Below are 15,748 nucleotides of genomic sequence, written 5' to 3'. Positions count from 1 at the left end.
ACGTATTAACTATTTGATGGAGAGTTAGGCTGATAGAATATTTTCAATTAGATTTTAATGGGGAAGGAAAGTAATGTTTAGAAAGAGAAGGTCTTTAAGCGTGTTTCAAACTCTTATCTTTTTCTTAATTGTTAATTCAAAGTCTGGGTCATTCTGGTCAAGGAACATATAAACTTTTCCCTTTGGTCTTGCATTTTTATAGGAAATTTTAAACCTTAATTTCTCATTGTTTGTTGTTTTAAGAAAAAATTTGGGTCAACTGGAAAACCTGTTTTTTAAGATAAATATTAATTATTCTGAAAAGAAAATGCTCTGTATTAAACACCAAAAAGTTAAATCTCTTCTGATGTTTCTGGGTAATTAATTTCTTCTTCAAAATGGACTTATGTATGTTCTTGATACACTCATTTATTTGTTCAGTTTCTGGATCATATTCTTTTACACAACAAACAACAGAGTTATTTTAGCAAATTGGAGACAGAAGCTGGAGTAGCAGGTGAACCAGATGGTGTCATCTGGCCTGAAGCCAGTGCATTCCATGTGGGGTCAGGACTCTGAAGGGTTGGGCCATTCCCAGTGTTACGGTGAGACATGGGAATACCAGGAGGAAAAGGGCAGTTCTGGGTTTCTACCTCCAAGTATCTGCAGTACACACACAGGTAGTTCCTACCAAAGGGATGGCCCTTTAGGCCTAAGCTGTTTACTTGGGGCAGAAACAAAATTCCAGGCTCTCCACAAACTGGACATCCCCTTACAACATGATGCTTTCTGACACTGGGTGTTCTCTCTACTGTACTGCTGCATCAGGAAGACTGTGCTCTACTAACATGGAAACATTTGACAAAAGATGATGTATTTCTTTTTTCGGAAAGGACAAAACTGCTAATGTTGTTTTATGTATGTCTTCTAAAAGTCAGTACAATTTAAAAAGAGAGAAACCTAACCCAAAAGTCTGTGCTCTTACTATGTACAGTCTATTAATTCTTGAAGATGAATTAGCTGAGCACTTTCCTTTTGCTGTTCCATAGAAGCCTGCTCGATACAGAAGAGCCATAAGTTATGACAGTAAAGAATACTACATGCGACTAGCCTCCGGCAACCCAGCCATTGTGCAGGATGCCATCGTAGAGAGCTCTGAAGGAGAAGCTGCTCAGCAAGAACCAGAACATGGTGAAGACACGATTGCTAAAGTCAAAGGTCAGCAGCCTTCCTCTCTGACTTTAATTAAAAACACTTGGGAGCATTCCTTCTACTTCAATTCATATGAAAAATATTAGCAATGATAAACAGTAGGAAGACCCTCCTGGAGAAGAACATGGCTACCCACTCCAGTATTCTTGCCTGGAGAAGTCCATGGACAGAGAAGCCTGTCAGGTTATAGTCCATGGGGTCACAAAGAGTTGGATATGACTGAGCGACTATTTATATATTATAAACAGTAGGGCCAAACTTATTAAAAGTATATATGCATATTTTAGTATATCAACCTTCTTAAAGATGGATTTCTATATCAAAACTAAAGAGACTGGCTCTTCTTTATAGCCTATAGATGAATGTCATGTACCCATTGGCTTTTTTTTTTTTTTCACTGTATCTGGCAGAATTCTGTGTGGTACCTGATATTTTAAGTTAAGGCCCTAATAACTAAGTGAATATTTATAAGATTAAAATAACCATTAAATGTGTTATTAGTGCATGTTAGCCAACAGTAAGAAATAATGATCTTTTCTCCTATGAACTAAAGCATATTATTGTAAATCTATACTTTGTGAGCCTAGTAAGACCTGCATATGATCAAGGATTGGACTAAAATGGACATGGGCTTTTTGATTCTGGACATCTGTATATGTGTGCCCTCTGCCCTCCTCTACAGCTTCTCTGTGAGCTGGACCTTCCCAATTTTGTCCTAAGATACTGATCCCACTGTCCTCCACTGAAGCCTTCTCGTTCAGCTCCCCTGGCTGCAGTGGCACTGTAGTCGTATCTTTTACAGCAATTTCAGTGATTTTATGTTTTCCTAAATTATCAGTTTCTCAGAGGCAGAGATTATTTCATGTCTAGCACACAATGGGGACTCAGTTGATGTTGAAAAAGTAAAATCAATCCATTGTTATTTTTTAAGCCTCTGAAATAATCATAAATTGTAAAGTCTTGGTATAGTCCATAGATAAAGCCCTGGAATGTGAATTAAAAGTATAAGTTAAAAATTATTTGCAGATCTCATTGATAAAAATCTAATAGTATATGGCCATGTCAACATAAAGCATTTATCTATAGTTGTGGTCAGCTTCTCGTATCATACCTGTTTTCTCTCATGATGACTATGAATTACTAAATATTTCATAAGTGACCTAACATTTTCGTAGAATCCTTGAAATTTTTAGTAAACAGAGTTTTCAGCCTTCTTATTTCTTGACACTGCATCGGCAAAGTCATTGAGATCAGTCCAAAGCTGTGTTATAGCCATATAACCAAGGTATATAATTGGTATATAACCAAGGTATATACCAATATATAACCAAGGTATATAATTCACAGTTTGTGGTGATGTGTTTGGGTCATTGGCATTTAGCTTCTCTTAGCCTCAGTTTTCCTAATTCCTAATTAAACTAAAACCACAAATATTGGTGTCCTTACTGTGATGTGCTAGATGTTATGATAGATATAGAATTGGAGGTTTTGATTCATCAAACTATAAATAAAGCAGCTGGAAGTTTTTCCCTTGCTGGATGTCCTCAGCAAGACTTGCTCTTTCTTGCTTATTTATTGTGTGTGCATGCTAAGTCACTTCAGTTGTGTCCGACTCTTTGCAACCCCATGGACTGTAGTTGCCAGGCTCCTCTGTCCACGGGATTCTCCAGGCAAGAATACTGGAGTGGGTTGCCATTTCCTTCTCCAGCTTATTTATTGTAGTCTTTGCTATGTGAAAATAAGGTTCTTCCCAAGACAAACCAGAACCTCTTATAACTTGGGTTCAAAGGGTAGGATTCTAGCAGATATGTTTTTCCAAAATTCTTAGAGCAACTGTAGTAGATAGATGTGACATTACTTTTGAGGAAACAAACTAAAGAATATTAAATGTGAGATTTAGAGATAGAGTCCTAGAGCCTGTTTGTTTCCTATACTTTGGGATATCAGTGGTTACCTTCATCCTCAGATTTTAATTTCACCTCCTGTGATTATCAATAAAATTATCAAAATGTAGGCAGTAAAATGTTAACTTATTGGGCAAATTAAAGTATCCAGCTCTGTATCAAAAAGAATTGTGTTCTTACTCTTTATGATCTGTTGAGTTAAACAGATTCATTCATGTCTGAATGACCATAGTGCCACTTATAACGTGAGTCTTTAAATAGCCCTCATGGGCCCTCCATGTAGGTGGGATCTCTTATAATCATGTTTATAACTTGCTGTCCTTATTCTTGTTTCTGATAATGACTGACCATTTATTAATGGTATCCCCTCAGTAAAACCCACACGTTAGCATCACCCCTGTTACCATTCACTCTGCTAATCTCTCTGTTTATCATCATCGTCATCTGACACTTGTTGAGAGTTTACTATTTATCATGTATGATCCTAAGCACTTGATCGGAATTACCTCATTTAGTTCTCCAACAGTCCTCCAGGTATCCAGTAGAGATGATATTTTTGTCCTGTTTTTATAAATGAGAACCCTTTGAGATTCAGAGAGGGCAGATAATACTCCCAGGTCATACAACTGTTTAATACCAGATCTGTGCTGAGTGGGGTGGTTTTTTGGGTTTTTTTTTTTTTTGGCGGGGGCGAGGCGGGCGGTGATTGGTAATTTTTTATTTGTTTTGGTTTTTGGGTTTTTTATGGTTGTGGTGGTGATTTTTTTGGTCAGCACTGGGTTTTCATTGCAACACACAGGCTGTTTGTTGCAGAGAGTTTCTCTAGTTGTAGCTCATGGGCTCTAGAGCAGTTGGACTCAGTAGCTGCAGTACATGGGCTCTCTAATTGCAACTCATGGTATTAGTTACTCTGATATTAGTTACCCAGCATTTAGGATCTTAGTTCTCTGACCAAGGGATTGAACCCATGTCCTCTGCATTTGAAGGTGGATTCTTAACCACTGGACCACCAGGGAAGTCCCTAGAGCCTGTGCTATTGGCCACTGAAGTGTGTGCATGCCTTCCTGAATTCTCTCAAATTGTACAGGAAGGACTCCTTGAGACTAAACCGCTCCCCAGTGGCCCCCGTGAGACCACATGGCCCTCTTGGCTCTTGTCCTGCAGGACTGGTCAAGCCACCTCTCAAACGGTCTCGGTCAGCACCGGACGGAGGCGATGAGGAGACACAGGAGCAGTTACAGGACCAGACAGCTGAGGGCAGCTCGATAGAAGAGGAGGAGAAAACAGACAACGCCACCCTGCTGCGCCTGTTGGAGGAGGGCGAAAAGGTGCTGGGCTTCTGGACAGGAGGGGTTGCACTGAGTGATTTGTTTCCCTTTTACAAGACAGCTGAAGGGTATTTATCTGGCAGCCAAAGAGACATATTGCAGCCTCTGCAGCGAAATCAGTATTAAGCCCCGTTCTGGGTTCAGCACTCTTCATCTGCAGGACTTTCTCACCTCTCCGGACACCGACCAGCATGAAGCGGCATCAGATACAGGATTAACATTGACACCTAGTTCCCTGTCTTCCTCTGTATACCCTTTACCAAACTGCAGCTCTCCCCTTAATTCTCTTTCAATCCCATGTACACAACCCGTTCAGTAATGTGGTCCTGTATTTTTCCCTACTCCTCTGTAATTGCACTAACCACTTGAGCAGCTTCAACTAACCCATCATCCCCAAGCCTTGAGCCCATCACCCCCAGCCTCATATTTCACCCCTACACTCAGCTTCACTCACAGAAGACTACTTGGCCTTCCTATGTCGCTCTCAATCTCTTATAACCTGCGACCCCTCTAGGCTTAGTTTACTGACTCTGCTGTGTAGCCTGAGCCCCGTAGCTCTTTGTACCTTGCAGTTCACTCCATCCATGATGTTGGTTCTTTAATTTGCACTTTACTCATTGCATTCTCTGCATAAATGCCCCTGTCACTCGCATAACCTGTATCCCTGTAACCCACATTTGATACAGCTTCATTTATCTGGAGTCTTTAGTACTCAATACATAGGAACTTTTCCTTCAGGGTTTTGCCAGCCCAGATGTAAATACCCTCCTCTAAGCTTTTATAAAGCCCTATGTCTTTCACTCTTTTAGAGCTTAATTTTTAAAATTCTGTTCAAATATATGTAGCCTGATTAATCTTGAATGAAAACATAAAAAGAGGGGGGGGGGGGTTGTAACTATAAAAACCCTATATCTATCACTCCCTGGAGAAGGGAATGGCAACCCACTCCAGTATTCTTGCCTGGAGAATTCCATGGACAGAGGAGCCTGGAGGGCTCTAGTCCATGGGGTCACAAAGAGTCAGACATGACTGAGCGACTAATACTTTCACTTTCTTTTTTGTCTGTCACTCATTTTAGTGAGTTATGATTCCTTTGTTCCTGTGACTGTTTCTTCCCCTAGATAGTGAGCTCATTGTAGGCAGACAGTGTTTTCTTATTTCTACCCCAGTGCCTTGCACAGCTCTTAATCACCTGATACACAGTCTGAATGAAGGAGTGTCTGGTTGAATAAAGGGATAAAAGAATGAAGGAATTGAATGTGTAGTATCACATCTTTAAAGATTGTGTTTGTCTGTTATAGTAGATGGTGGTATAACCCTTAAAATATTACTCACTAAGAAATAGTAACTAGAAATTAGAGCTTAATTTTTTCAGATTCTGTTCAAATATATAGCCTGATTAATCTTGAATGAAAACATTAAAAAAATTGTAACTATAAAAGTACAGTAGGTCTGAAGGAAGGAAGCACATGATAAGTGTCTGGGAGCTTCGGAATGTTCTATTCCTTGTTCTGGATGCTGGTTGCATCATATTTTAAGCATTTGAAAATTCTTTAAGGTATGCACTTAGGAAGTAACATTTTCTATGTGTCTATTTTACTTAAAATAGAATTATTTTAGAAGTATGTGAAGTTTTTTCACTGTAACATTCTAAATTTTTATTGTAGTTCACATGTGGTGTTGAAACTTCTATTTGTCTATTTTAGAAAATTTATTTTCTAATACTGTCATGTTTTAAGCTTCTGATCTTATGAGTACAGCCTTTGCTCTAATTGCTTTAAGCTTGAATAGTGCAGGAAGTGCATTTAGACTGACATTCATTTGACAGTTGTTTGACTCTGATTCAGTTGCTGATTTTTTTTCCTTGACTCATGTTAAACTAAGAATAAGCAAGAAGGAATTTTTGCTAAGAACTAGATCCTGCCTGTTGGAAAGAAAACAATGGTAACATTGAGGGCTTTAGCAAGTCCGTCCTTCTATGAGGAAAATACAGCTTCTGCCAAGTTTGGCTTTTTACAATGGCACCACAGTCTGCCAGTCAGGCGGAATCCAGTGGGGAGCGAACAGAGACAAATTCCAGAGGCTGTTATGGAAGAAGAGGAAAGTAAGCTGTGTGGAAGAGAAGACAGCCAGCGGTTGCTAACATGATTCTATATATTCTGTCACTCTTACAACCCGCCACTGAAGTATATTTGAAATTTACTTGAAGATACAGAAGCCCAGAGACATGAAGAAATCTGACCAAATCTCTAGTTAAATGACAAAACTAGAAAGTCAACTCGGGAACATCAGGCTCTACATGCCTTTCCCCCTCTGTGCGTCCTGCCTGGCCAAGGGCTCAGTCGGAAGCTCCCCAAATGGTGCCTCAGTTCCCCTTCCTGCAAAGTTTCTGTCTGTCTTCCTCCTCTTCTAACTTGTTCACTGACTCTGGAACCTCGTACACACGTGTCTGGCAGAGTTAGTACTCAGTGAATACTGGGATAAGTGGATTGAGTGGATGGATGTGAATAGAAGGTTGTTTCCTTTTACTGAAGTCAAACTGCAACTCAAGACTGCAATCTTAGCTCTTCTGTTTATTATGTTTGCAATCAGATTAATATGCTTAGCTCAGGGGGTGCCATCACACCGTAACATCTTGGTAAAATTTTGTTTGCCCATTAAATCCATGTTTAAAAACATTTTGCTTCCTTTGTATTTTTTTTTTAAATAAATTAGTTGATTTTTTAAAAAACTGTACTAATGAATGTTTCTGGTTTTCTTAATAGATCCAGCACATGTACCGCTGTGCTCGAGTCCAGGGCCTTGATACCAGTGAGGGACTACTCCTCTTTGGTAAAGAGCATTTCTATGTGATTGATGGATTTACAATGACAGCAACCAGAGAAATAAGAGATATTGAAACCTTACCTCCAAAGTAAGTAAATGAATGAAGAGACACAAAGTATAGCTGTCTTTAGCAAACAAGATACCTACATAGTTTTTTTTTTTTAATGAAAAGTTATGTTTTAAGTAATGTTATCTCTCAGTTTGTATGCATCTGTCATTACATATTCACAAGAGTAATATTTCAAAACTATAAAGGACAAATTTGCCTTATTTATCAAAATGAAAACTACATGAGATTTATTGCTATGCATTAATAGCATCAGATATAATACAAGTTCCTGATATTGTCATCTGTATATTTATAAAGTTATTCTAAATGTGCAGAGTGTTCTTTTTTCAAATCTCAGTGCAAACACAGTTATAGCAAAAACACAGGCAGCTATACAAAACGCCAACAAATGTAAGCACGCCCACGTCCTCTGAGTACCCTAGAAGCAGTGTGACCTGTGCACAGGCAGGAATTAACTGGCTAAGTTGATCCAGCTTCCTTTTCTTCTGCCAGTCCCTTGATGGACGTGATACTGGGTAATGGAAAACCCAGAGGCAGGCAAAACAAAAAGGAAGATAAAAAGCTAAAGACTTAGAAAATTAACATGCTCTTCTCTTCCTCTTACATTTTGAACACCTAATGTACATGGTGAATGTGGACACCTTGATCTTCATTCTGACACATGGTTATCTTCATTCCTAGGATATAATTTCACATTATCATTTTTAGCAGCCATCAGGGCTACATGATGACTTTTATGGGCCTCCTCTTGCATATAAAATTATTTAAAGTGATGTTTTCTGATTGTGTTGGTTTAAAGATGAATATATTCACTGTATATATTACCACATTTTCTTCTACCTAAAAATTCAAGGTTTTTTCTTTTGATTTTAAAAGATATTAAAACATTTTCTTGGCCCCTTAAAGGTATATAGACCTTGGCACTGTACCAGCTATGCCTGATAGATATGCGCTTTTGGCCACCTCATGCAAAGAGTTGACTCACTGGAAAAGACTCTGATGCTGGGAGGGATTGGGGGCAGGAGGAAAAGGGGATAACAGAGGAAGAGATGGCTGGATGGCATCACCAACTCGATGGACATGAGTTTGAGTGAACTCCGAGAGTTGGTGATAGACAAAGTTATATTCACCAAAGGGGATTTATAGTATCACTTCAGTTTAGTCGCTCAGTCGTGTCTAACTCTGCACTCCCATGAACCACAGCATGCCAGGCCTCCCTGTCCATCACCAACTCCCGGAGTTTATCCAAACTCATGTCCATTGAGTTGGTGATGTCATCCAACCATCTCATCCTTTGTTGTCCCCTTCTCCTCCTGCCCTCAATCTTTCCCAACATCAGGGTCTTTTCCAATGAGTCAGCTCTTCGCATCAGGTGGCCAAAGTATTGGAGTTTCAGCCTCCGCATCAGTCCTTCCAATGAACACCCAGGACTGATCTCCTTTAAGATGGACTGGTTGGATCTCCTTGCAGTCCAAGGGACTCTCAAGAGTCTTCTCCAACACCACAGTTCAAAAGCATCAATTCTTCGGAGCTCAGCTTTCTTTATAGTCCAACTCGCACATCCATACGTGACTACTGGAAAAACCATAGCCTTGACTAGACGGACCTTTGTTAACAATGTATACTGAATTGCTAACAAATTACTCTCTTAAAAGGTTTTTTTCTTTAACTAAATATTCAGGTATACTGTGTCCTGCTGCTTTTCCCATGTTGAAAATAGCACCCGCATTTGTTGAACAGTGAGTTTACCTCTTGCTTTGTTTCTGTTGCCTCCTTTTTCCGGGCTGCCTCTAGTATGCATGAGCCGATTATCCCTAGAGGAGCCAGGCAAGGCCCCAGTCAGCTCAAGAGAACGTGCAGTATCTTTGCATATGAAGATATCAAGGAAGTGCATAAACGGAGATATCTCCTGCAGGTTGGTTGATTTAGTAGAAATAAACATTTTGTCATGTTCCTTTATTTAGAGGATGTTTACATGATAGGCTCCGCCTTATTGCTTAAGAGTTTTGGATTTGGTTGTATATAGACAAGCTCGTGTCACATGTGGCATAGCTTTATAATACATCCCTTTAGCATCCTAAAACTTTGAGTGTTAACTTTGTTATCCATCTTTCCCTATAGTTATCCAGATTTATATTTGTTGCATAAAAATTACATTCACTATAAATGTACAAAATTATAATTTTGTAGTAAGGATTTTAGAAACAAATTGAGCAGAACAAATTCCATCTGTTTTTGTAATTTAATATACTAGGAATTCATGACTCAAAAAATGTTTTCCAGTCATCAGATTAACTGCTTCAATATTAGGGAAACTCATAGTGGAAAAGTTAATATGTAACCTTATTTGCATTTTTTCTTAATGTCTTTCCCTCTGATCTTTTCAGCCTATTGCTGTGGAAGTTTTCTCTGGAGATGGACGAAACTACCTCCTTGCTTTTCAGAAAGGAATCAGAAACAAAGTTTATCAAAGGTATAGATTATTATGAATACTTCATAATGCTGTATTGTGGGAAGCAATGGGAGGTGTAAAGCATTACAAGTTCAGCTCATTTTTTAAAAATCAATTAAATACTTGAATTAACTTCTTTGAAGAAAATGTTTCATTTTTGCCAGCCTCTTGAAATGTGCTTCTTCTGATGCTCTTCTATTTTGAAAGAACGTTTTTTTTTCCTTCTGGTAACTTACACTGCTGCTGCTGCTAAGTCGCTTCAGTCGTGTCCGACTCTGTGCGACCCCATAGGTGGCAGCCTGGGATTGTTCAGGCAAGAATACTGGAGTGGGTTGCCATTTCCTTCTCCAAACTTACACTAGACTTCATCAAAATATCTCTTTAAGTATAAAGGAATGATGGAACTATAGCTTAAAAAATAATACTTTAGGTTCAGAATAGGCTTTGTTCATATTTACCAAAAAGAAGACAGTGCCATACCTTGCTATTGAATACAGAGCCTGAATTTCCTTAGAATTTATATTCTTGTGGGACTTTTCTGACTTTGGAAGGTAAGTTGGATACCCTCATCCTTCAAAAAGTAGCTCAACCAAATAAAGCAGTTGATTTAATCTGACTATATTTCATTTTTGGTAAACTGTGTTTACCTAGAAGAAAAATAGTATATGTTTGTGTGCTTGAAAGTTCTGTTGGATGTGTGAATACTAAAGCTTTTATGAACTGATGGTAGGTAATAAGAGAGCCCTTATTCTTTGAAGAGTAATATGCATGCATGCAGCTAAGTTACTTCAGTTGTGTCTGCTCTTTGCAACCCAGCCTGCCAGGCTCCTCTGTCCATGGGATTCTCCAGGCAAGAATACTGGAGTGGGTTACCATGCCCTCCTCCAGGGGATTTTCCCTACCTAGGGATGGAATCCAAGTCTCTTCTGTCTTCTGCACTATCAGACGGGTTACTTAACCACTAGCACCACCTGGGAAGTTCAGAGAGTAATATAAATCCTGGCAAATCTCTCTATTAGGGAAGTTTTGTGTTTCCAATAAGGAGTGACTAATACCAAGCAACACTGTTTATCACTGCAGTACAGCAATACTACCTGTGAGCATGAGAGAAATGAGGGAGGTTCTGCAGAAAAAGTCCCCGTGGATGTTGACTGGGACGAACTAAGTAAACAATTGAAATGTTAGTTGCCTGTCTTATTCATTTCTAAGGGTGGTATCGTTTTCAACATGGGTAAATTATCTGCTCTTCCCAATTAGAAGCTGTTACAAGGAGATGAGTTTGTCTTTAGCTGACAGATTTCTGTGTATGTGCCAAGTTCAAGGTCCACATTGATTCCAAGGATTTTCCCACAACTCTTGCTTGCCCTTAAAAAATATATGTTGACATTAGGAGCTACTCTGAAAATAATCGTGACAGTGTCACATAAAGGTTTTCCTCGTGTATGTGTTCTCATTTGTCGGTGGCGTCTCTGCTGTCGTTTGTTTAGCTATTAGCACCGCTTGCTGTCCTGTGAGTGTTTAGCTTCAGTCACTCTTTAGGACATCATTAAGTTGACTCAATTCCTGTGAATCAGTGTGTCAAGTAATGCGGCAACATACGTAAAACTCTAAAATGTCAGGTTTTGCTGTGGATCTTTATATTGGCTTTAGAAGCCATCATCTTACCTTTATTTGTTTATGGAGTTTCTAATTATTGAGTATTGTTTATTTGAGTATTCCAATTATTGTATATTCCTTTTGCTTGCCATTTACTGAGGAGTCGAGGGGGTGGTGGTAAATGCAGCAGTTAAGCTCTAAATGAGTCATTCTTTCTTACGCTCCCATTAGATCCTGACTGACACGTCATTTCCAATTTTATGCTATTTTTTAATCTTCCAGGTTTTTGGCTGTAGTGCCATCTCTCACTGACAGTTCAGAGTCTGTGTCTGGGCAGCGGCCGAACACCAGCGTGGAGCAGGGGTAGGTCATGTGCCTCTTGCACATTATAGTTTAATACTGAAATTGGATCATTTACATCTGGACAGTATTATTTAATATTTTAATGAATATCCCTGCACCCCAACCCTCAGTAGTTTGTAGAACAATTTTACAATACTGAAAATTAGAAATAAGAGAATGTACGCATGATCGCTCGTGTCAAACCAGTGTCAGATGTCTCACATGTTGATCATTTTCCTTTAATGTTTTGAGAATATGCACACTTGTGCCCAATTGAGTCCATCGTATATATAGACACTTTTACTCTGCATCTTCTATTCATATTATATATAAATATTTCCTCTTGTTTTTAAAAAAATTCTTTAGAAACTTTGTCTTTATTTACTAGCCACTCATCATTACATATAAGGCATTCTCTTGTTTTTGGATATTTTATCTTTATCAGGTTTCCTTGTTATAAAACTTATACACATTTGTATTCTACTATTAGTGGATAAGTTTGCTTATCTCAGTAGATACCAGCTTTCTATATTTACTTTTTAATTTTTACTGGTTAACTTAATCAGTTAATTAATATAATTTTTTGAATGATTTGTTTCTAAATATACATTTTCTTTTGTATTAGTAGCCCTTTATAATCCATTGGAAAAGAAGCAGTGCTTTGGGGCTACAAATTAATTATTACAGGATGCAGGAAAATGTCTTAAAACTTTATTGGACATTCTGTAAATTTGTCAATAAAATGTGATACCCAGTTTGTATCTATACATATTAAATTTGTGTATTTCTCTTTAAATTATTGTTTTTATTTTTCTTTAGCTGACATTTAATACAGATGCTGCATGTCTGCTTTTGTTAACCTCAGAAGTATGTTCTGTTCCTAATCATTTGTGTTGTTGTTAAGATAAATACAGGAAGCAAAAGGCTCTCATGAAGCATATTTAGCCTTTTTTCTACTTGTAAGCAACTTACTAGTACTTTTGCCTGCCTAGATAATCTCCAACTTGCTATTTCATTGTTCTGTGCTGAGTTGGCACTTCTTAAAGAACTGTTCAAAGCTCAAAGGCAAGAAGCAGAAATTCATTTCCAACTTTAATCTCCTTTTCAGTTATTCCCTTTCTTACAAAGTTGAGAAATGATCACAGCTCTTTTTTCAGTGCTAAGTCGCTTCAGTCGTATCCAACTCTTTTGCGACCCCGTGAACTATAGCCCACCAGGCTCCTCTGTCCACGGGATTCTTCAAGCAAGAATACTGGAGTAGGTTGACATGACCTCCTCCAGGGGATCTTCCCAACCCAGGGACTGAACCCAAGTCTCTTCTGCCTCCTGCATTGATTGGCAGGCGCGTTCTTTACTACTAGCGCCACCTAGTATCCTTTGCACTCGGTTTACCTGAAAGGAAGAATTTTTCTGGAAGTGAAAAGTGGTGTCTGTACTCTTGAGCTAGAAATGTTTATGAACTAAGGTTTACACCTCTCTTAATTTCCTTTCAGATGATAAAATATATGGTTAAGTGCTTTACTACTGGTTCTGTGATCAATTCACAAACTTCAGATTATTAATTATCCATGTTACAAAGCTGTTAAACCTTAAGGGTTTTATAGCATTCTAGAAAAGTCTGCTATAAAAAAAAGTCCATAATTTTGTGAACAGCCATGACTTTCCTGTCATAAAATATTTATATTTTCATTCACTTTTTCAACATCTCTTTTAGGAATGATGTGTACCTACTGTGAACAAAATATTGTTTGCTATATCACTTATTCCAATTGAATCTCTTTAAATCAACTTCAGTTCAGTTCAGTCGCTCAGTCGTGTCTGACTCTTTGCGACCCCATGAATCACAGCACGCCAGGCCTCCCTGTCCATCACCAACTCCCGGAGTTCACCCAAACTCATGTGCATCGAGTCAGTGATGCCATCCAGCCATCTCATCCTCTCTTGTCCCCTTCTCCTCCTGCCCCCAATCCCTCCCAGCATCAGAGTTTTTCCAATGAGTCAACTCTTCGCATGAGGTGGCCAAAGTATTGGAGTTTCAGCCTTAGCATCAGTCCTTCCAAAGAACACCTAGGACTGATCTCCTTTAGGATGGACTGGTTGGATTTCCTTGCAGTCCAAGGGACCCTCAAGAGTCTTTTCCAACACTACAGTTCAAAAGCATCAATTCTTCACCGTTCAGCTTTCTTCACAGTCCAACTCTCACATCCATACATGACTACTGGAAAAACCACAGCCTTGACTAGACAGACCTTTGTTGGCAAAGTAATATCTCTGCTTTTGAATATGCTGTCTCGGTTGGTCATAACTTTCCTTCCAAGGAGTAAGCGTCTTTTAATTTCATGGCTACAATCAACCATCTGCAGTGATTTGGGAGCCCAAAAAAATAAAGTCTGCCACTGTTTCCACTGTTTCCCCATCTATTTGCCATAAAGTGATGGGACCAGATGCCATGATCTTAGTTTTCTGAATGTTTAGCTTTAAGCCAACCTTTTCACTCTCCTCTTTCACTTTCATCAAGAGGCTTTTTAGTTCCTCTTCACTTTCTGCCATAAGGGTGGTGTCATCTGCATATCTGAGGTTATTGATATTTCTCCTGGCAATCTTGATTCCAGCATGTGCTTCCTCCAGCCCCACGTTTCTCATGATGTACTCTGCATATAAGTTAAATAAGCAGGGTGACAATATACAGCCTTGATGTACTCCTTTTCCTATTTGGAACCAGTCTGTTGTTCCATGTATAGTTCTAACTGTTGCTTCCTGACCTGCATATAGGTTTCTCAAGAGGCAGGTCAGGTGGTCTGGTATTCCCTTCTCTTTCAGAATCTTCTACGGTTTATTGTGAAAAATAATAAATCAGTTTACATAGGAATTATTGTAAAAGGCTGAAAGTTGAACTAGATCAGTGTTTGTTTCAAATTCATTTGCTATGATCCACAGTAAAAAATATACACTACATTGCATTCCAAGTAACACGAACTTGCTTAAAATTCTGAAAATAGTTTCCCTTACTATGTGTAGTGCCTTCCAATGTTCTGTTCTCTATTTTCTTCAATTCAGTTCTGTTATTTCATATTTCAAAATGCTGACCATAACCCACTAAACCGATTTCATGACCCACCATTAGGTTGTCCTCCATAGTTTGAAAAATTTATGGATCTGTTGACTTAAAATTTTCAGCTTTGTAATTACTTTGATTTAAAATTATTAATATGTTGCTAAAACAGTATGTTGCCTACAGTTCATTTAATTATTTATCATTTGTAGATCTGGGTTACTTAGCACTCTGGTTGGAGAGAAGTCTGTGACTCAGAGATGGGAGGTAAGTTCAGTGAAAATGTAAGCATCCTTCATAATTTGTAGTCAGAAGGTATAAGTCATTCAGTTAAAAGCACTTTAATAATTTATAAAATATATACCATAGACAAAAAAGTTTTCTTTTTGTTCTTTTTAGAAAAAAACTGTTTTGTTATTCTGAAATCTGTAAGAAACTATCCTTTGCCTCATTTTGCATATAAATTTTTTAAAGCAAACATAGTGGAAATAATTGATCGCTTTAAAGTGAATCTTTATTTATCTTTCCCAAGAGAGGTGAAATCAGCAACTTTCAGTATTTGATGCACTTGAACACTTTGGCTGGAAGATCGTATAATGACCTCATGCAATATCCTGTCTTCCCCTGGATCCTTGCAGATTACGACTCGGAGGTAAATGTCACATCATTTCTGTGAAATTGGAACACATCGTTAAAAGTAATTAAATGATGCTGCAGTGGCTTAAATGATTTATGTGCATTATAGTTTTCAGTTCTCAACAGGCACTTATTCCCAAGAAGATGAGACGAGCTTTAGCTTCAGTTCAGTCGCTCAGTCATGTCCGACTCTTTGCGACCCCATGAATTGCAGCACGCCAGGCCTCCCTGTCCATCACAAACTCCCGGAGTTCACTCAGACTCACGTCCATTGAGTCAGTGATGCCATCCAGCCATCTCATCCTCTGTCATCCCCTTCTCCTCCTGCCCCCAATCCCTCCCAGCATCATG

At 38.6% G+C, this 15,748-nt stretch overlaps 1 protein-coding gene across 1 annotated transcript in view; it reads left to right on the top strand.

Annotated features, from left to right (window-relative positions):
- WDFY3 (WD repeat and FYVE domain containing 3) overlaps nucleotides 1–15,748 on the top strand; it is a 259,636-nt gene that overhangs the window by 205,562 nt on the left and 38,326 nt on the right. The window contains exons 44-51 of the mRNA XM_010845983.1: nucleotides 1,029–1,197; nucleotides 4,260–4,423; nucleotides 7,189–7,337; nucleotides 9,114–9,234; nucleotides 9,707–9,792; nucleotides 11,650–11,730; nucleotides 14,974–15,028; nucleotides 15,294–15,413. Coding sequence (XP_010844285.1) covers nucleotides 1,029–1,197; nucleotides 4,260–4,423; nucleotides 7,189–7,337; nucleotides 9,114–9,234; nucleotides 9,707–9,792; nucleotides 11,650–11,730; nucleotides 14,974–15,028; nucleotides 15,294–15,413 — 945 coding nt within the window. The remainder of the gene's footprint in view (nucleotides 1–1,028; nucleotides 1,198–4,259; nucleotides 4,424–7,188; nucleotides 7,338–9,113; nucleotides 9,235–9,706; nucleotides 9,793–11,649; nucleotides 11,731–14,973; nucleotides 15,029–15,293; nucleotides 15,414–15,748) is intronic.

This window comes from Bison bison, unplaced genomic scaffold (genome assembly GCF_000754665.1).
Source record: "Bison bison bison isolate TAMUID 2011002044 unplaced genomic scaffold, Bison_UMD1.0 scf7180017864228, whole genome shotgun sequence".
NCBI classification, from domain to species: Eukaryota; Metazoa; Chordata; class Mammalia; order Artiodactyla; family Bovidae; genus Bison; species Bison bison.
Note: the sequence above shows the minus strand (reverse complement) of the source record. Positions and strands in the feature narration are given on the sequence as shown.